Source organism: Anguilla anguilla, chromosome 5 (assembly GCF_013347855.1).
Source record: "Anguilla anguilla isolate fAngAng1 chromosome 5, fAngAng1.pri, whole genome shotgun sequence".
Classification (NCBI taxonomy): Eukaryota; Metazoa; Chordata; class Actinopteri; order Anguilliformes; family Anguillidae; genus Anguilla; species Anguilla anguilla.
The window spans coordinates 53,481,951-53,504,674 of NC_049205.1; the positions used below are offsets into that span (position 1 = coordinate 53,481,951).

General features: G+C 42.7%; 2 protein-coding genes across 2 annotated transcripts in view; both read left to right on the forward strand.

Annotated features, from left to right (window-relative positions):
* ptpn5 (protein tyrosine phosphatase non-receptor type 5) overlaps positions 1-12,850 on the forward strand; it is a 22,916-nt gene extending 10,066 nt beyond the window's left edge. The window contains exons 3-14 of the mRNA XM_035416875.1: positions 1,141-1,367; positions 1,714-1,833; positions 3,500-3,595; positions 4,014-4,252; positions 4,524-4,710; positions 5,303-5,387; positions 5,556-5,635; positions 5,993-6,130; positions 7,515-7,625; positions 8,101-8,261; positions 8,776-8,889; positions 9,316-12,850. Of these exons, the coding sequence (XP_035272766.1) occupies positions 1,185-1,367; positions 1,714-1,833; positions 3,500-3,595; positions 4,014-4,252; positions 4,524-4,710; positions 5,303-5,387; positions 5,556-5,635; positions 5,993-6,130; positions 7,515-7,625; positions 8,101-8,261; positions 8,776-8,889; positions 9,316-9,409 (1,608 nt within the window). The 5' untranslated portion in view covers positions 1,141-1,184 and the 3' untranslated portion in view covers positions 9,410-12,850. The remainder of the gene's footprint in view (positions 1-1,140; positions 1,368-1,713; positions 1,834-3,499; positions 3,596-4,013; positions 4,253-4,523; positions 4,711-5,302; positions 5,388-5,555; positions 5,636-5,992; positions 6,131-7,514; positions 7,626-8,100; positions 8,262-8,775; positions 8,890-9,315) is intronic.
* A 5,708-nt stretch (positions 12,851-18,558) lies between these two features.
* Positions 18,559-22,724, forward strand: part of dusp8a (dual specificity phosphatase 8a) — a 54,571-nt gene continuing 50,405 nt past the window's right edge. The window contains 1 exon segment of the mRNA XM_035419005.1: positions 18,559-18,910. The gene's annotated coding sequence lies outside the window, so the exon portion shown is untranslated.

Consider the following 22,724-nt stretch of genomic DNA (forward strand, 5'->3'; position numbering starts at 1 on the left):
ATCTTAATCCTGGTCAGTGTTGCATGGGGATGGGGGTGGAGGGGATGTGCCTGGAGGCCTATCCCAGCATACATTGGGTTAAAAAGGCAGACATGCACCCTGGACATCACACACCATTTGCTCATGTTCATACCCCAAGGGCAATTTAGATGCTTCAATGAACCCATCCTGCATGACTCCGGACTGTGAGTGGAAACCAGAGTACCCAGGAAGCCGTGAGATCATGCTAAACAGCGCACAGAAAGGCCCTCGGCCAGGATTCAGACTCAGAGCCTTCTCCCTGCGAGGCGACAGAGCTACTCACTGCGCCTGCGTTTCATTTCTGACATTTTCACGTCTGCGTAATGAGCAAAGCCCTGCGTGAAATTCCCCACTGACTCACTGACGCATTTATCGTCTGTCTCATCTCTTTCTAATTGGGAAATACCTGAGAACCTGAGAAGAACAACAGCGAGGGTGTCGCAGCGTGATGTCGTTCCGGGCCTCAGCCTATCCTGGAGGCCAAATCGGATAATCTTCTTCCAATTTTACAAAATTGAAAAAAAAAAACTGTGATTCGCTGATAAGTTTCAAATGAAAGTGTTGTTCCAGGCCTGCTGGGGAAACCCAGAGTGTGTGAGAGTGATCGCCGTGGCTGTTTGAACACAGGGATTGTGTAGCATTTAGCGAGCTCCTGTCTGTTACTCTCTCTCTGTCTGTGTAGTAGCAGGAGAGGAAGCTCCATATTAACCTCGGACCGCTCCCGAGAACGATTTCAGCGAGACTCCAGATTTTCTTCCCAACCGCTGTTCTGAACACAGCTCACCACCACGTCTTCGTTTCCCACGCGCCTCCACCTCACGCCAACACAAACACCTCTCACTTTCAGCTTCCTTCCTCAACTCGAGCTCTTTCCTATTCGCTTGGGCCTGACCTTGCCCACCCATTAAAGCTGCTAAATTAACCTGTTCCCCAGCGACCTGGCACGGAAAACATAGTCATACTCTAAGGAGGACCATTTATCCATGATATAACAGTGATGGGAATCCACCTCATAGCATTTATGTTGGCAGTCTTATGTTTGCCGTCGCCTTTTCAAACAGGTTTAAAAATAAGAAAACAAATCTGTGTTTTCTCTCTTCCTTTCCCCACCTGTGGCAGGTGCCAGGGCTTGCCGGGCGGCTTATTGGATTCGCGGGGAGGTGATGACTCAGAACTCAGTGGCGGGGGTGCCCGCCCCGATGGAACCGCAGGAGGAGCGGGGGAGGGGCGAGGAGCCTTCCCAGAATCCCCTGCAGGCGGTCCAAGGCGCGTGGTGGGAGAGGCTGTGGAGGGCGGGCGTGACGATCGGCTGCTTCCTCTGCCTCTGCGTCCTCTCCCAGATCACGGTAGGAAACAGCCCGGCCTCCATCCTTCACCTTCAGCCTGAGAGCGCAGCAGTGAGGCAGGCTGCAGCGTAGCTTATGGCAGAGTGCATGTGACACTGATCATTGACTCATTAGTGGTGGCATTGAATACAGATTTGATACATTTGGTAATTGCAAATTATTATTGTGTGTTTTATAGAAAATTATTAATGTTTTTTTTCTAAATTCTGCTTTTATCAACCCTATCTGTTCACATCTTCAAATGGTTTCATAAAAAAATGGTCAGTGGTTATGGTGTAGCTTCATGGAAACATGTCTATACTGCTCTAGCACTGTGTGTAATAAGTTTCATGGTGGTCTTACACAGGGAGTTTGGGTCCTCTACATGATGAATGGGTACGGAGCTTTCCCGGCTGCCCATAAAGTCTTGGACCTCATGCAGTACATGCTGTCACCACTGGGGGCATATAATTCACTGGAGGAAGAGGTTTGTATGCTCACATATCTATGTACTGCGTACTGCACTACTACACTCGCATGTTATAGCAGTGCTTTTTAATGCTCTAACAATGTTTAGGGCATGTGCCATGTAAGTGGCTTCAGTCTAAATGAAATTTGCTTAGCCCTCAGCAGGTCTATAGAGTGGCCTCCTGAGCAGCTAAAAGTTTATTAATAATAATAATAATAATAATAATAATAATAATAATAATAATAATGCACTAATTGTGACTGGGGATGTCACGGGTTACAAGGTTTTGAGGGAGGTTCTGACAGCTGAAATTTAAAACCTCAGAATGCCCAGACATTGCTGGTCACAATATCATGCCTGCAGCTGTAACATGCCCAGATGGGTCCAGCTGCTGGTGATGACGGACAGGACGCTGCATGGTCCTGTCCGTCGTCACTAGGTCCTCACTGCTGCTCCAATGCTCACATTACCTGAATCTCAGCATCACTTTCATCATATCAGCACCTATAAAGTAATACGGCAGCTGCAGGAGGTAGGCATCAGAGACTAGTCCTGTACAGAACTGTATGACCGCTGCTGAATGACTGGCTTTGGGCGCACAGATATGCCGACCAAAACTGGACGAATGCGGATTAGCAGGAATGGTACCTTCAGTGATGAGTCACTGTTCAATCTGTTTCAGTGTACACGCAGGGGGAGATCGTGCCACGGACACCGCATCTGTGTTGCATTGCACCATTAACAATGACATTTACTATAGCACCTTCGACGATCTCAAAGAGCTTTCATTGTATGGGTGAAAGCTCACGTCAGGCATCAGAAATGTGCAATACCCACGCCACTGGTATTCATGGAAGCCATTTTGTGCCAGAATGCTCACCACACATCAAATGAATTTGTTGGAGATTGAATAGTTTGGGCTGTCTTACAGCACTGTTAGTTTTTTGGATCACTAGATTAGAATTTAGTGGTGGCTCTTTGAATTTAAAATGGTGTGAATGCAACATTCTGCCCAATGCATTAGAGGCTACTTCGTGCAATGTAACTCCCTCTTGTGCGATGACACAAGGCTATGTGTTTGCTGAGAGCAATTTGTGTGTGATGCAGTGACTGTCTTTCTCTCCAGGAAATGACTTGCTGTTTGTAATCTTGAATGCAAAGTCTGGTGTATTCAGAGTAAAGTGCATGCTGCACTGGGTGCAGGTATTACAGTGGGCAAAATGAAAGGCTGAAAATATTGAACTTGGTTCATAACAACTGACCTCCGGTGTCTGCTGGCTTCTTTGATTTAAAATATATATTTAAAGATTAATGTGTCATGTGTTGCAATGAATGTGCCTGTCTGTAAAGATACCAGTCATCCATAATCAGTGTTATCGCTAAAAACAGTTAATAGATGAAAATACGATTTGTGCATATATCATTGTGATGTTCACACATATTCTGCTCCCGTACTCTCATTGTTTGCTCAAAAGAGAGACCAGTAAGTGTGCACTACATATCTTAAACATCTATCTCCCCTTTCTTACGCATCCCTCCAACTGTGCCTCTAACCCTTCCTCCCTCTTCTTTTTGCTCTTCCTTCCTCTGCCTCTCTTTCTCTCTATTCTGATGTCTGTCTCCCTCTATACTTCTCCCTCCCTACCTCTCTCTCTCTCTCTTTCTCTCTCTCTCTGTCTGACAGTCATCCCAGTCGGCGCAGAAGGAGCTGTGGAGGAAAGAGAGCTTGTGCCCCCTGCTGGCCACCCTCTTCCTAGGCATTGTCATCCTGGGCATCGGGGTGGGTGGCGTTTCCCGCTGGAAAACGTGACTGACGTATATTACAAGGCATGGCAGGGCTCAGTCAGGGAGAGGGGATTAGGGAAATCTGGGGCCACACCTGCTGGTTAAGTTGGCACACACACCTGGGTTGCCCCCATTACCTCTCCTGGACTGATCCTACCACACAAGCATTCATACAAAGCTTTCATCTAAAAGTGTGATTTATATTATAATGCACTTTTGATAAACATAACTTGCCTTCTGTTGTGTGTGAATCCCCTTAGTTGTCTCAGAAACATGGAACAACATAATTATCCCGGCTTCATTAGCAATTTGTCTCATTTTAATATAAAATGGAGGCCTGCTAAAAAGCCCTTCACTGTATGTCCTGCCAATCTGGGTTTTGATTGGTTATAGCTGAGGCTTCCTGGTCTCAGGTGCTGTACTGTCTGAGAACACTGGCTCCCGGGAGCAGCCCAGGCTTCCCCGACGACCGTCGCCAGTCCATGAGCCGTCAGCCCTCCTTCACTTACTCTGAGTGGACCGATGGCAAACAGGACGAGTTCTACGACCTGGACCCCGTGCCGGAGACCCCTGTCTTCGACTGCTTCATGGACATGAAGGCAGAGGGCGAGCCCACCTCCCTCACCGTCAAATCAGTGGGGCTGCAGGAAAGGTCAGGTTGCATATACAGCACATCACCATGTCAGTGAGCTTGCACATGCAACCATTATGTATCTTGTATTATGTATCTTTATGGAACCACCAGGTTTCTTAGGGTAAGCTACCAAGTTGAATTACTGCAAGACAAACCGTGCGAAATTAATGAAAACACTTAAATGGATATAAATGCAAGTGTTGCTTTTTCAATGGTTGTGTGACATTGACTCTTTTCCCTCTCTATATATGTATACGTGAAAATGTGTGTGTGTGTGTGTGTTTACTAGGAGGGGCTCCAATGTGTCTCTGACACTGGACATGTGCACACCAGGCTCCACGGAGCCGTACGCTGCCATGCTGTCGCCACGGGAACAGTCAGCACGGGAATACCTGCAGACGGCCTCCAATGTGTTAACAGCGGCCCAACTGCACACCCGCGCCCTGGACGACGCCGCCCTGCAGGCTGAGTTTTACGTAAGCAATGCGGCTGTTTTATACTTCTGTGTAGTCTACATAGTTTGCGTAATTTGCGTTGTTGTGTGCAGCACTCGTGAACGAGCAGATCATTTGTGCAGCATGTGGCACAGGTTGCAGAGGCTGCTTAATTAGATTTTGTTACTGACCTTTCTAGGTCTAGAGAAAGCGATTCGCTTGTGCCTTAAAAGCAAAGTAACATTGGCTGTATTACGTATCCATAAAATGCTTAGCTGGACGTAACTTAACGATGACATTCACCTGATAAAAGCGCTTTTTAGCCGCATGTTTAATGTTGGCTATCGGTTTTGTGAATCAAATTTTGGTCGATGTTACACACAACAGAAATAGAACCACAGATGGAGTTTTTTTGGGACAAATTGGAATTTTATTTTGAGATTTGGAAGGGGTGTGCTTTCATATGATGCAATCATGTGATTTGAATTGGGAAAGCAAAGATCAGGGTTGAATTTATCAGCCCTAGCGTACCCCACTGATGAATGGAACACTCCACTGGTGGCCAAATTTCTTCTTAATGCAGTCCCGCATGCTTTGATGAATGCACAGCAGCATATGTTGTTGCCATTAACAGGAGACTCCTATGAACTTTGTGGACCCCAAGGAATACAACTTTCCCGGACTGGTGCGGAAGAATCGATACAAAACCATCCTTCCGAGTGAGTATTTGTTGCGCGGACGCGTTCGCCTCGCCATGCGGAAGGCGCCGGTCGATGGAAAGCGGGGTGGGGGGAGAGGCTGAGGGCACGCTGGAGGACGAGCGCTGCGCGGGTGAAATGCGAGAAGGATTGATCCTCGGAATAAATGATGCCCCCTCTGCATTTCAGATACGCACAGCAGAGTTTGCCTTAAAGCTACAGATGAGGAGGACTTCCTTAGGACCTACATCAATGCTAATTACATGAGGGTGGGTATTTGTTTGCTCTTTTTTTGGCTCTAAGATGATGTATTCTTTAACATTGTAGGTATTTGCGTTGTGCTACCATTAAAATGAGTTGTTAAAGTTATGTGGTGGATAGACATGGTACGGGTTCGGTTGCTTGCTGAAATGTATGACAGCAGTACTCTGCTGGGATGTGAAACTTTGGTGCGAAAACTCAGGGCCTTAACCATTATACCACACAGGCATCATGAGGGTATGGGTTCAAACAAAGGTCAACTAAACAATAAGTAATCAGGTCATTGAGTATGTATGTATAAAACGGTACAGTGGTGTAGGGCAGAGGTAAGTGAGAGCCTTGTGTTGTGGTGTTGGTCACTGCAGGGGTACAAAGGCCGGGAAAAGGCGTACATCGCTACGCAGGGCCCCACAGTCAACACCGTCACCGACTTCTGGAGGATGGTGTGGCAGGAACGGTCGTCCATCATCGTCATGATCACCAACATCGAGGAGAAGAACGAGGTCAGGGCCTGCTGTCTGTCAGACTTGTGAAGTCTCCTCTCTGATATCTGTTCTTACTGTGCCCTGCTCTCTCTGGGTCCTGCTCTTTTTCACTCGCGTTCTTTTTTCGCTCTGCCCTTCCTACCCCCTGCGGCTGAGGTCACACTGATGGCCCCTTTTAAATGCTAACATTGAGAGTGTTTTTCTCATTTCATTTTCTCAAATGAAGAATGTTAAATTTGTAACAATAATCATCAAACAACACTGATGATGGTTATTTAGCATTTATGAATGTTTAAGAACATTTTTGATGATGCCCTGGGCCTTTATTCTTGCTGTAATTGTGCATTTTGTTTAGGATCAATAAGTCTGAGTTTGTTACAAATAGAGCAAACCATCAGGAGGGTTGTTATCTGTGGATTTGATTATGTAATATATTTGTCATGTCTCTGTGGCTTACAGTACACTGGTATCACGTGTACGCAGCTCATCAGTTTACACTGGTGTACCAATCAATCTTATTTGAAATTTTGTGCTATTGATTTTCTGCTTTTCACTTGTAAGTCACAGATTCAGTTATGTGGCACAGTGCCTACTTCAACGTAAAGCTTGGGAGATTTTTATTTGAAATCCCTACATCCTTTGGGTCTAAATGAGGAACACACTGTTTCTTATAATCCTTAGTGCACACACAACGGCATCATTATCTCTGTTCGGGGTTTAGGGGTTGTCTGTGCTTAAATCTAGTAGCAGTTCCCCAGTTGTTCACACCTATTATACTTAAATAGAGGTACTGTGCAAACTGTGCTCTTATATTGCTTCAGTCTTTCTACAGTGCTGAAGCCACAAGTCATGGTTTTCACACATTTTACTTTCAATGTTTTTGCACCAAATAAGTTTGTTTGTAAACTCACATATATTTTTCTTTCTGTCTCTGAATTTTTAAATATTTCGGTCACCTTGCATTTCCTTTTTGATGGTTTGAGTATGAGTCTTTTTCTGTGATGTAGTGCAGTTTATGTCCTGCCATGGAGATCAAATTGAAAAAACTTCATGCAAGATTAAAATATACACAATTGTGACAGGTGTGTATACAGTATAGCATAGCCACATAAATAATATTTCAGCCTTGTGTGGAATTTTTCAGGAAAGTCTGATCTTCTTAATATCATATTTTATATCATCCTATCATTTTTTTGCTCTGCATTATACATCTACATTGTATGTTTTTAAGGACGTATACTGATGTAATTGATGCTTTATTCATATTGCAGAATGTTCATCTTCTAGATACAGAATGCTGGTCATCTTCAGGGGTCAGGGGTCAGATTTACATACTGTTTGCCTGCTGCTCATTGGTGGAGATCTGCGTGGTGTTCATGCGGATAGTCTGTATTCCTCACAGAAATGCACAGAGTATTGGCCGGAGGACAGCGTGACCTATGAGGGGATCGAGATCACCGTCAACCAGGTCATCCAGGCGGACGACTACAGCCTTCGGATCTTCACCGTAAAGGTAGGTGAAACGCGCTCTGTTCACTGCGTGGAGTGTCTCAAGAGTGAGCTGATCAAAGCAGTTAATGCAGGGACAGACATTACATTGAGTCTTCAGGAAGGCTTTGGATTTGCTTGTGTTTATACTCACAGGAGTATATGTGTCTAAAGTGAAAGAAAGCAGACTGTGTAGCAAATATGCACTTCTCTTACAGTGCAGCACTCCTTTGCACTTTCAGAGGGCGTTAGTTGCCTAGACAACAACGCCCACTGCAACAGGGCTGCAGACGTAAGCGGAGGAACTGTTTGGATCAAAATAACTTCTACCTTGTCAACCGAGATACTCTTTTCACATGTCTCCACTCTTCTGTGTGTCTGCATCTGCTGCGATTATGTGTGCATGCATGCATATGTGTGTGTGTGTGTGTGTGCGTGTGTGTGGATGTATGTGTGTGTGTGTGTGTGTGTGTGTGCGCGTGGGTGTGGCTATGTAATAGTGTGAGGGAGAGGAGCGTAGCCTGAGGCAGTATTGGTACACTTCCTGGCCGGACCAGAAGACTCCAGACAAGGCCCCGCCCCTGCTGGAGCTGGTGCAGGATGTGGAGGAGGCGTGGCTGCAGGCCCCTCCCTGGAGTGGGCCTGTCATTGTCCACTGCAGGTTAGCCCCGCTCCCTTTCCCACCCCTTTCCATGCATACCAGGGACTTTGAAATTCATTCATATGTTATAAACCAGCAGACAGTTTAACCATCTTATTTTTGCGCTAAGTTCCTCCCACATAAAATGTTTGATTTGAACCTCTTCATAAACAGTTGTAAAAAACGATTTTTTTGTTATTGTAATAGCATGACAATAACAACAGGTTTCAGAGAGAAATGGAGGATGTCGCGAACGCAGTATAATGCATGCTTAATCTAGAATATTCCTGGTTTCATCACAGCATTGCTGTGTCCCTAGCTCTAATGAGTGACACCCAACAGGGACCCCAGCTGCCCACGGCCCCTGTAACTGTCTGTTGAGTGTTGCCCTAATGGAAGTCTGCTTTAATCAAGACAGCTCCCTGCTGTCACGTGTTGAAAAGTCAGATGCTCAAAATGTGGCTCAAATGTGGCATAGACTGGCTTACATCAGCCCACGTCCTCTCTGGCCCCGCCCTATTTTTGGCCCACGCAGTGCTGGGATTGGTCGGACCGGCTGCTTCATTGCCACCACCATCCTTTGCGAGCAGCTGAAGAAGGAGGGCGTGGTGGACATCCTGAAGACCACCTGCCAGCTGAGGCTGGACAGGTAAGCTCTGCCGGCCAGGCAGGTGAGGGCGGAGCTTTGTTCAGCTATGTTTCTACTGGCGTTTGAAACGGTAATCCCTGTCTGCGGAAATGCGTGCACTCAAGTAAATAAATACAGGACACAACACTTAGACAGCACTCCCAGTTCATAGTAGTTTGAGCTGTTCAACTGAAGCATGTTTGTGAAAGATTCCACAAAAAACACAAACCTGTTTGTAGTGGAACTTGGAATGGTTCAAACTGCTACACAGTGAAATCAGTGTTAAATCAACTCTTACAGGGTATATTATACTCTGACAGAGTACATGTGATCCCGATTGGGGGAATTTATGCTGGACACTTTACTATGTTTGCATTAGAGCTGATATGTGTGCAGTATATGCACCCCTGCATGGAATATGACTCTTTATTTTTGCTGTCTTTCCAGGGGAGGCATGATCCAGACGGCAGAGCAGTACCAGTTTGTGCACCACGTCCTTAGCCTCTATGATCGACAGCTCTCTCGTCATGTAGAGGAATAGGAACCATCCTATGCCCCTCCCACAAGTAACAACAACAACAAAAAAATTATTTAACAAGAGAAACATCTGCCCTAGCCTTCATCATCGCAGGTTCTGAGTCTCCCCATCCTCCATCATAGCCTGAGCTCTCTGAAACCCCAGCAGGGCCAAAGCCAGCCTGAGTCTCCACAAAGCCAGTCATCTGCCCAGCCTGCCATGAAGCCCTCTGGCACCCCAGGTCTCGATGGGCCCCCAGCTAAAGCACAAAGCAGCCGCCCGGTTTGGACTGGAATGTGAGCGGACCCTATAACTGCCAGCGCGGGAGGAGCTCTGGGCCAAACCCGTGGTGCCCCAGTCCTGTTCCCTCTCCGTGGATCTGAGGCCTCGGGTTCAGGAGCCCATCGCTGGACATCTCCACCCTGTGGAAAACCATCTTTAACCTACTCTCTGTTGAACCTGTCTTTCTAATGATCAAAATCAAAGAAGCAGATATCTTGATTGCCACCCACATTTTGGAGATGTTTCCTTGAAAATCCCTTGGAAAAGAAATGTTCCCTCATCGTCACTAGAGGAGAGTGGAGGGACCGGGGTCAGTGGTCTTTGGGTCAGGTGACTATGTCAGAGTACTCTGGGGGCCATGTCTGAAAGATTCATTTATACTACTGTGCCATTCAGCACACAAGGACCACAAATATAACAGCCGAAAGGAGGAATGTGCCCTTCAAATCTATCTCTCATTTCTGCGTGTGTGTGTGTGTGTGTGTGTGTGTGTGTGTGTGTGTGTGTGTGTGTGTGTTTGTGTGTGTGTGTGTGTGTGTGTGTGTGTGTGTGTGCGCGCATGCACATGTGTGCATGTGTGGGATGTATGTGAGAGAGAGGGTGTGCATATAATGACATGGGATGCAAATAAGGGTAATGTACATGGGACGCAAAACAATAAAAGGATTGACGAAACATAATCAATTTAATCGAAACTGCTAAAAGAATAATTTGTGAGACTGGAGGTGGAACTGAACTGTATTTTTCAGTATGAAACAATATTTTTGGCTCAGATCATGTCCTTTTTCACTTGATGTCTAATTACATTGCCCTTTTTATGCAGTACAGTGTGTTTTATGTGGTACAACGTGAACAATGTGTACAGCCACACTGTGGCTTCAGATGGAATAATGCTTAAGGGACCCTCTTTTGCCCAGTGATCCATAACTACCAGCTGGGGTCCCAGGAACAGCAGAGACCTCTGCGCTCTAGAGTTCTGGGTGCAGCACAGATGTCTGGAATGTGGAGTTCAGGCAGCAGCAGCAGCAGGAGCAGCAGCAGAGATCTCTGGGATATGGAGTTCTGTAAGCAGCAGCTGTCACTGTTCAAGAAACAGAAGAAACAGAAGAAATCTCTAGGATACTGGGATATTCAGCTCCAGGAACAGAAGAGATCTCTGGGCTATTAAAGTCCCAGTGGCAGAAGAGCGCTCCAGGGATGTCTCCACTTTTGTCTACAGAATGTCTCTAAGGTCAGGGTCCCCATGTCTCCTGCCGCTGCCACTAAGAATTGACTCTTTAAGTGTCAACACTCTACAGCGACATGGGTCTCAAGGGAAAGGTTAACCGAGCACATGACTTTATACAAAATGGCCTTACTCAGTGTATGTCCTTTCTGTTCTACACCAGGGGGCACCGTTGAGCACCAGCTTTGCTCAGTGTACATTTACCTTCAGTTACAACAATCTTAGTCAGAGCAAAAGTATGGGTGCCCTCTGTATTATAACCATCCACTGGTTGCAGTTGTTCTTTTTAATCTCTAAATGACAAATCGGTCTGGCTCATTTCCTGAACCGCCAGGTCGTCAGCTCTGATATGCCCTCATATTGATACCCCTTAACTCTCTCAGTTAAGGAGTACAGACCATGTGACATATATTCTAATGATGGAACTGATCGGTCGGCAAACCAGGAATGTTTGAAATCAGCCACGCTGATGAGCCGTTTGGGGGGGGGGACGCCCCATTGGTCTGCTTGGCCGCAGAGCCACAGGAGCAGCGCGCTCAGATCTGGGGTCACTGGCGGTGTCTGGCGGAACAGTGACCTCCTGTCCCTGCATGAAACAGTGACATCTGTTCCATAGCCCCGCCTGAAGAGTCTTCATGGTGCAGTGGTGTCCTGCTAGTGAGAGCCTGCAATGCCTTGTTTTCCCCCACCAGTAGAGAGATAGCGCATGCATGTACTATGCTGTACATGCTTTATTTAGTTATTTATTTATTTATTTATCTATCTTTTGTTCCTTGAATTTTCAAGATGCTGCATCTCGCTTTTTAAGAGATCACAATGCCGCTACACTGTTTATCCAACTACTGTTACTCATGTAAATATCAGCCTGCCCCCATCTCTCCTGTCCGTGTAAAATGAAAGGCATCATTTGTGGGGAGTGGGGATTGCTGGTTATTGCAATGCCTTCTTTGCTTTGGGAGGTCATGTATCTTTGTCTTGTTTAATTATCTTGGTTCAGACTTTGTTCAGTCTGCCCGTGTGTCCATTTGCTGCTGGGTGTATGATTTATAGTGAAATGAGACGGCATCCTTCATTCAGGCAGACTTGCTCTTGTGCGGCGCATCTGATTGGCTGGGTTCATTTCCTGTCTGCAGGAGGAGATGCAGGAGTTGAGCTTTGATATTGTGTGACTCCATTATCACCACCACCTTTGTGTTTCCGGTTATGTGTGGCTTCTCCACCTCATTATCAGCATGCTGACCAAATCTCTAAACACAGACGGTGTTCCTGTAGGCACATCCCTCATGTAGTATTATGCACATATTATTAAGACATTTGAAAGAACAAAATTGCCAGGTCTTTAATTCCGATTGCATGTAACTTTAATTTCTTCAATGTCTATGTTATTTATGCTTTGTCCCATAGATTCATATTTTTTCTGTATTCTTATCAATTACATTAATTACAAACTAAAATGTAAGTTAGTAAGATAGTACAGATGTTTACATACTTAGCCAAAGATGCTCTATCTTCAAATTTAATTTTCTATACAGTTTGTGCACGGTACTGTATTTTCCCCAAAGTAAATAATTTATGGTACTTAAAGAAGCATTCAATGAGGGGAACGAGAGATCAGAAACATCAGCACAGGTTTGAATCACCAGCACAAATGCTTTGTATGAATGTTAGACATAAGCTGAGATGGGCAATTCAGGTTAGAACTACGTCTGAAGAGGGCATGGCACGTGTGCCTTCCTCGCCCACCTGCCCCTCCCCACCCCACCCCACCCCACATTGAGTGCCCTGCCAATACACCCGGTGCCCCTCTGTCTGCATACCCTCTTTCACACACTCGTGCATCACACACACTCCCACATCACACACACCACTGGTATCACACACATTCCTGCATCATACCCACTCCCACATCACACACACCACTGTATCACACACACTCCCACATCACACACACCCCTGCATCACACACACCACTGCATCACACATACTCCTGCATCACACACACTCCCACATCACATACACCCCTGCATCACACACACCCCTGCACCACACACACTCCTGCATCACACACACCCCTGCACCACACACACTCCCACATCACACACACTCCTGCATCACACACACTCCCACATCACACACACTCCTGCATCACACACACTCCCACATCACACACACCACTGCAACACACATACTCCTGCATCACACACACTCCTGCATCACACACACTCCTGCATCACACACACTCCCGCATCACACACACTCCCGCATCACACACACTCCTGCATCACACACACCACTGCAACACACATACTCCTGCATCACACACACTCCCACATCACACACACTCCCGCATCACACACACTCCTGCATCACACACACCCCTGCATCACACACTCCCACATCACACACACCACTGCAACACACATACTCCTGCATCACACACACTCCCACATCACACACACTCCTGCATCACACACACTCCCGCATCACACACACTCCTGCATCACACACACTCCCACATCACACACACTCCTGCATCACACACACTCCCACATCACACACACTCCTGCATCTCTCTCAGGCCCATGCTGGCAGTGTGGCTGCAGTCTTTCTGCCATAAACCCATTTTTGTTTCTTTTTTTCTTCATGGCTGATGAATTACCCAGCAGTACTCATTGTGTGTGGTACTCAGTGTTAAAGTGGGCTATGGATGGCGCGTTCTGTGGATTGTTGAATGGATTTAATCAATGTCGATCTGATAATTGTAACGCCAGACACAGTCTCACTTGAGCATTTGGAAAGGGAAGTTGCACTTAATGAAATTGGTTTCCAGCAATTTGATTGGTCCTAGCCAGATTTTTACAGCATTATGTTACAGGTCAGTGGTTGAGCTGGATTGAATCATCTCCTCCACTTCACCTGGAGCTCAACGTACAACTAGATGAGCCTGACAAGTGAGGCTTTATGCTTATCAAATCATGAAGTATAAAATCTAATAGCATATTCTCTTCAGATCATATCAAATTCCTTCGTAATATTTATTCTGTTAAAACAACAATTTCAAGAAGGATACATTTTGGGAACAAACTGCTGTTCACTGGAAAAGCTAGATTGTAGTGACAGTGCTTAATGGAAGCAGAGTTTCACAGTTCAAAATTAAACGGTAATAAAATAAAATACGATGCCATGTTACTGTATATTCTAGCTATTAAGACATTCAGAAGGTTTACCTAGTGTCAGTGCCAGCAGTTGTACATTAGAGAGTCTTGATGTGCTGCTTGTCCTCGTGTGTACACTGAAAATACTGTACGTGGACAGTCTAAAGTGTAACACACACAGTTCAGTGAAGGGCAGTATATTGTGTAATACAAAAGAGGTGTTTAGTGAGGAACAGCCTGAAGTGTAACACACAGTTGAAAGAGACAGTCTAACACAGAGGGGGTGTTTAGTGAGGGATCATGTGAACTGTATCACAGTAGACGGTTAGCAGGGCACAGTTTAAAGTACGACAAATTCCATCACGTCTCCTTTTCTAAAAGATTAACATTCATGTTACATTCAAAGTAAAATTATTCTAATGTATGGTGTTGACGTATGGTGGAATCACATAGCAGTTGAATGGAGCATAAAAATATAGATATATTCCACACATAGAATTAGGTATTGCTATAAATATATTCCTCCTACAGTATATATGCTAATTGCTTTTTAACAGTATAGTACATGTATAAGAAGCTAATGCATGGTACTTAAAACAGGTAGAACTGGTCCACCCACAGTATTATGAGCAACAGATAGAAGGACTATCTTAGTATTTGTAACTTTTCTGTTTTCTTAGATGCTTCCCTGCATTGATTTTAAAGAACTGCATGTATAGAATTGTGACTGGTCCACAGCCACAGCCAGTGGTTGATCATTATGCTTTTTTTGTAACAGTTTTATCATGCTCCCTCGTGAACCTTTTTTATACATTCTACATTTGTACTGCAAAAATACTTTTATGAGAACTTTTTGATATCAACCCTTGGGTGGATTCCTGGAGTTTTACCCAAAAAGACGAAGATGGAATGTATCTCAAATCCTGTCTCCTTATGATTGTCTTGGCTGTCTGCTGAAAGTCTCCTCATTAATATTCCTGTTGTTTATTGTTAAAAAAGTTCATCATACAGTGTTGCTTGGATACTACTAATGCTTCTGATACAAATGAGGTTTATTTATATGCTCATTTGTTAATGGTTTTGGGCTCATTTTAATCCCATTCATTTTTATTCCTGAGATTTTAAGTAACCATGGTAACAGAATGAATTATGCTGCAAGGGAGTGGAATACAGTAAAGCAAGCAGATCCTTGTGCAGCATAAATGCCATTGTATTTCTACGTATCTTCAGACAAGTGTTTCAAATTACATTGAATCCATATTCAAAATTATTAATCATATACTGTTTATCAATTCCGATTAATCAGTACTATACTTAATCTAGTCTATTAATAATTAAAATACTAATAATGAACTCAATGAGTGCTGGGATTTCCCTGCAAATTTCCCACATAAATTAGTCCAGTAGAGTAATTATTTTGAATTTTAATAAGACCGAATTTCATTTCTCAAAATATAAACTGTCATTTTATGTTAAAAGGCAAAAATGTGCAGTGTTACTTCCTGTCGTGCCTCTTCCTCAGTGCCCTTCATAAACATCGGCTTTGTTTGGGCTTGATTATAGGGATCAGTAATCTCCCTACTTCACAGCTCCCCACAAGTATTCATTTATCCTGAAAGAAGATGCTTTTTGAATGAAGGGAGCAATCTAAAATAAGGAGCTCTCTACCATGACCAGATCCCCAATACAGGGAAAAGAAACCAAAATTACAGAATGTATACTTTCTGTCAGCTATCTAGAATGTCTTTTTCTTCTTTCTTTGCTTTTCCCAAAAATGTGAAACATGGACTGCATTGAAAGTGTTACTTTCGATACCCTTTACCATCCACAGGGTTGAGTGCTGGCAGTATTTGGATGATTCTGATATGATATTGATATCCTAATGAGTTAAGGTGATATTGATTTAATCTCTTTTCATTAACTGCAGTGTTTCATTGATTATGAATCAGTGACAAAGACATTAACTTTAGAAATACATATATTTTCATATTCAGAGGCAGCTATACAAATTATTTTGTGTCTTAAATATTGCTGTTTTGTAAAACCTATCGAAATGCTCTCTGGTGGCTTACATCATGTTAGTTTAATGTTGCTTTTGGTTAAAAAGTTTTGTTTATCTTGACTAAATGGTTAATGGTGATGCTTATCAAGTCAGCTAAATCTATGATACATGTTTTTGACCTGTCCAATCAGCACACATAGTCATCATGTCTATGATATTTTCCTTTCTTTTCAATTTGGTAATGGATATGAATTGTGTTTTGTATCATAATAAAAGCAAATTTCAAAGAATGTACAGTATGTCATCACTTATCAATGATTCCCATAAAGCAATTAAGAAAATGGGCTGTGGATTCTTTAGCCAATTACCAAATTAAAGGAACAAGGTCAAAACCAATGGATCCAACACTGGTCTCTGACACCCCAGTTTTTGAAAATCTTTTCTAATCAGGCTCCAGGGTGCAATGCAAAAACTTTCCATCAGGGGTCAGTGTTTTCTTTTTAGACAAACCATTTCAGGACATGCCTTTAGCTTCTTAATATGCATAGAAAACTAGACAACAACTAGAATGTAGACTTTTAAGTGCAGCCCTCTGCACCTTCAGCAGACAGCTGAACCTGTGAATAATCAAGTCCAATATTAGATGAACTGATAGGGAAGAGCCTGTACAGTGGGATATTTGCTGAGTTGCAGGTATGATGCAATAACTTGACACTTTCTCACATGGAACCCCAGATGTTAGTCTGAATTATGAGTATCATAATTGTTCCTTTTTCATTCAGTAATTTGAATAACTCATCCTGGTTAATGAGTTCTGGGCCTTGAAACATCCAGGACAGGAATGCTCAAAGAAAAATGCGTCTTTCAGTGACTATGGTCATCAGAAAAACTGTGGTGCTGCACCAAACATTTACCTAACTAAACAAATACACATTTCATGCACAAATCTTCTAACTGTCAATGGAATGAGGACTAAATTAGAGTTCCCTATTTATAATAGGAAGGAAGCACATTCCCACCTACTTGCAGTGCAAAATTATGTTTTCTGCAATAATACTAGCATATTCTACTGCATCTACAATAAACCATTTCATATTCAAACATAAATATTAAAAATGGCTATACATAAAATTGTATTGTAGAACCCTAAGGGAACTCTCCTTACTCACTAAATGTTGGCCCCCAGACATTTCTTCTTCTTCTATATTTCATTATTATTATTAAAAGCTGCTTTCATTTTCAGACTGGCACAGTTAACCCCATATTTAATTCTAATCATAATTCTAACCACAGTGTACTTTCTCCATAAATTTGCATTTCAAAAACCTAAAAATAATCCAATCCCAACCCCAAAACCACACCAAAACAACAAACTTTTCTCAACATTTCTTTACAACATTGTGAGATTTTATTTTAATGTATCTAAATGAAGTAGAGATCTTCTGTAATCAAATAAAAATACACCATTTCCTTAACTGTATAAAGTCCACTGAAGTCAGACTTAATCCCTGACTTGTCACCAGATATCACCTCTCTTGTTCCTCCATGCTCAAGTGACTGCACAACGTGTTTGTAACTTTCACCTGCAGCCACAGTTTTCACAGGAACCAGACACAGTGGGGTGCAGTCCAGTTTTGAGATCGAATAAGCAAGGACCTCAAATAAATCATTTGTTATTTGCTTGCACACAATGACTGATGCAACACTGCAGATTTTAGACCGATCTCTAAGGGGCTGGTTAATTTGATATACAGTACTATTCATAGGCAATCGCCTTAGATAGGGATCTCTGATCTCTGGGTGCTTCTACGTCATACATGTCAGTGATCCCCTAATGCAGCAGACATTTCGTGTTGCACTTTATTGCTGACATTGATTTCCAGCAATATCTTACACATCAGATACTCAATTTTTACTACATTAGATGCCCTTGTAAAACAAAGAAAGCTGTCCAGATATTCAAACAGGCATGCACCATACTTATATTAGAACAAGAATTGTTATACGGATAATAATCTGTCATTGGTAACCAACCAGTTCAGGAGAAATGTGATCTATGAAAACAACAAACTGGGTAACATTATTTCCTCTGCTCAGAGCAAATTAAGAGAGTCCGTCCATTTAATTTGAGGAAAAACCCCTGAAACCTGAGCGTCAAATGACGAGATAAACAGAGGCATGAGAAAAAACAGAGGCATGATGACAGAAAACAGAGAGACGTGAGAGAAAACATGAACGACAATTAACAACGAATCGCGTGAGGCTTTAAAGAAACTAAGGAAGTTAACGTATAAATTGTAGCGCGGCGGCATGACTTCTACTGAATTCACGCACAGCGCGTTTTGCTGTGTTGTCGGACACTGCGCAAGATGGTTATCCTCGACCATTCTACAGTTTTTGCTGCGGCGGCCCTCTGTCCCTTTAATCTATGGACTTGGTAGGGTGACGTCACCGTATCCCTGAGCCGCCAGCTCCGATTGGTTGAAGGTGACGTTAGCTTTAGGTTTTTTTTCAAAAGCATGACCTCATCCTTAGTTCATTTTTAGTGCTAAAGTGCACCTTCTGTTTTCCTGGATCACTAATACCCTGTAAATGCAGATTGCTTATCTCTCCGGTCTAAACCAACCACAGTGTCCCGCACACAAGGGAAATAATTGGTGCCATTCCTATTTGTGTTTTTTTTCTGCACTGGAATTTCTAACGGCACAATAAACGCAGTGCAGCTGACTACTCCTGTCAACCCGCGTACAGTAGCTCGCCTACCCATGCTTTGTAAACATACCTAAAACAGCGTTTATTTTGGGGTTTCGAGTCTCATATGGAAATTAGCATAACACAATCAAGTAACTGCGGAAAAGGAGGTGAGTTTATGCATTTTACAAATTATATTTGTCTATTTTAAAGGTCCGTGTTTTCTCCTTGTATGTGCCTCGCGTTACGAAAATCTGGTGTTTAATTATTTCCGTTGCCGGGGACATTCGCGGTCCTACCTCGGAATTCGTCGTGGCTTGGTGTATTAACTGGTTATTTAGCTAGCTAGCACAATCGTAGCCTATACATGAGTTCAGGAAGAGTCACGGTAATCACCGAGCATGGCAATTATCAGTAGAATTTTCTGCGACGAATGGTAACTTTACATCTGTCCATTTTCCTGTTGGGGATTGGCTATCACGCAGTGTCGCTGATAACTGATAGTGTCGCTCCATATTATATTGTAGCAATATTCTAATATAGACTATTTGGCAACTTTTTGCTGAAAAATAGGTTTCCATTTTATCTATACCCTATCATGTCGATTTTCTTTCCAACACAATATATATTTCGATATGACCAATGGGGCCTTAGCTGATAATAGATGTAGCTGACCATTTTAACATTACAGGAAGTAGGCCTACACCTGTTTTGGTCTACATAATTAAAGTATTTGGTGGAAATGAAACGACTTATGATAAATCTGTACGGTACTTCAAATGAGAAGGAGGGAGGTCAAAATAGGGTGAATATTTTTCGGCTTTATCTGTTTTCCCCTCCAATATTGAACCTTTTTGGTTTACAGCCCGTGTGTTTCGTGTTATTGCATTTTATCTATGTATTTGGTCGCATTCTTTAGACTAGAGAACTTGAATTAAAATAACGGATATGAAAATCCTGTAAGGTGATCAACTGCACCTCAGTAGTCGGCAATTGACTGTCACCTTCCTTCGTGGTTATACAATATCTGGATCATATTTAAATATTTTATAAGATGTTATAGCTTGTTTTCCCTTGGTACAGTTCAAATATCATTATAGATTAAAACGGTTACCCTTCCTTAGTTCGTTAAACAGAACCATTTTTAAATTCTTTGGTTCGGAGATGTCATTTAGCAAAGTAAAATGTTGCTCGTCAGTATGGATTTAACACTTCATCATTAGCTGTATAGCAGTATAAACAACATACTGAATAAAACTGATTAGAGCAACTGGGCCATACTCATCATTATCATTCTAGTTTGGGCCCTAACCAGTCTCTCCTCTGTCTTTTAAGTTTATTGATACTGTAATTAGCTTCAGCAAGAGAGATTTTGGGCAAAAACCTGGATCCTATACCAGGAAGCTCAAATTTGCAGCAATTGGATCTCTCAGTAAGTCAATAATCCCAAACATCAAAATCAACCGAGAAATTGCTAACTGACAACAACATTTCCATTTTGCAATGACTATTAAGTATCAAAACTTGAACCAGATTGATCATTTGAGGTTTGAATAGAAGAAGGTAGTACACAAGCAGAGATCTGAAAAGATTATGTTTGGCAGAATTGTCAAATGTCCCCCAAATATGTTCACCAATCTCATAAACACTAGAAGACAACCGAGTAGTGTTTTGTTGAGTACATAAAGTACTGAAAACAGAGGTATGATTATGTCTGACCCTTTTAAAAAATAAATGTATAATTTGCAGTGTTTTTTTGGGTGATTGAGTTGAATCATTGTTTAAGTTGAATATTACCCACATTTTTGAGAATTAAAATAATGCTCAGGGCTTGTATTATTTTACAACTCTCATGTCGTAATCTTTATGAAGGATTTAAATAAATTATATGCCACTAGAAACATGTAAATTATACTGATTCCTGAAAGAATTAGCCTATTCCAAACTTAGTTTGGAATAATCAGTGTTTTACTAAAAATGAGAACTGTAGCAGTAACAGCCATATAAAGAACTAGGCTAATTCAATGTCCATTTGGATCTTACGGCGTTATTGATCCAGGTAGGCCCGAATGAGAATGTTCTGCTTTCCATTTTAGAAAGAGTCAGAAAATAGGATCTGCATTAGCCGTGGTGTCTCTATGACAGTGGAAATCAGCCGTGTGTGTTCAGATCTACTGTTAGGAACATATTGTCTGAAGTGAACAGCTGGACTCTCTATTTGGCTCATGTTTTAGCCTGTCGTCTTGACACCAGTGAAAAATAAAACAGGAACAACTGCACACTGATACTAATATGAGGAAACAATCAGTCTACTATGTGAAGTTCTGTTTGGTTCTGTTTTGTTATATTTTTACCTTCTGAAACAGCCCTGGCGAGGTCATAAAAATCTAATTGTTGTTGACCTCCTGATTGAAAGTAATTGAGGTCATGACTTTTGGTGACCTCCATGACAGATAGTCCCATAGTTACTGCTTTTTGGCTAAGTGTGAATGACATTGACTTGAGGGAACCTGCAAGTGAATCATCTTTCTGTCCAATAGGTCTGTCTTTGGTATGGTCTTTGATAGAAGGCAGCCAAATTTAAAGACCATGTAGCGCCACAGCTGCCTGGCTAACTACTACTCAGCATTGCACAGTGCACAACAATTTAGAATTCACTAGCCCGCTAATTGCTGTCAGTTTTGTTTATTAAAAACGGTTTACCTCAGTGAACCGTTCATTCATGTAGCAATGACGTTCCATGAATTTACCATACACGTGGCTAGAATGCTGATATTCTAGACAGTAAGTACTAGGCTACCATAACTAGGCATGTCCATTTTATAATTGTGTTTTCATCTTATTTTTTTGTAAACACAATGTGCCATCTTATAAACAAATCAAGTGAAGCCCAGATGTTAGTTATGGTTTTAACATACACTGCAGATTGTGACAACACCCCTGGACCTGGAGAAGCAATAAGAATTGTTCAGTTCCCTTGGCTGGGGCTTTTGGACTTTAGCTTAGCAGCTCTAATCATATCTCTTGTTGTGTGGAGAGGCCGGTAAGGGCAGGTTGCATAAATATGTTGTGTTGATTTGATTGATTGGAATATTACAGTTTCGCCTGCAAAGGGAAGGTGTGTTGCGAGTAGCAGCTTACTAAGGTAAATGTAGCACGTTGTGTGTGTGTGTGCATGTGCACATCTGTTTGTGGTGGGCAGTGACCCCTGGGTTGTTCGTCCTTTACAGAATTGTTACCTTTTGTAGCAGAGTGCTTTATAAATGGCTCTCAAGAGCCACAAACTACAGTGAAAGTAGATTGCCTATTTACTGCAGTGGTAATGGATACCGCGGTAATAACAGATATTTACTGCTGTGATAATGGATTCAGCAGTGATAATGGATATTTACTGTAATGGATGTCTTCTGTAGTGATGGTTGATGTGTGTTGCTGTGAGAGTGGATGCATACTGCAGTGATAGTGTATGTGTACTGCAGTGACAGGCTGATAGTGTATGCGTTCTGCAGTGATACTGGGTATCTAGTGCAGTAGCACTGTGTCCCTGCTGTAGTGATATTGAGTGCGTCATTATCATCGTCACCCACTAAAATTAAAACTAAAAAGAGCCTTATCATGCATGCTCGATGTTCTGCATGTAACCTTGAGTCGTGACCATCTTCAGTGAACAATCGATTGTCTCCTGTCCTCACGCCACATAAGCACACAAATAGGTCTACTTACGAATTATGGAAATTAGTCCAATTAGAGTGAGGTCATTGAAATTCAGGGGAAAGGCTGGCACAATAGGTGTAATTTAGACTGACGTAACCACAGCATCATGGAGGCCTGCCAGCAAAGGTGAATGAGGTGAATGAACGGAGCTGAATGTGTGAATCTGGTAAATGACGTTTTATCTCAGCCAAATACTGGGTACTGTGAACTGAATTTAAAAAAATTATTGGAAACGCTGACCTTAGATCATCTCTCTTGGCAATAACATTA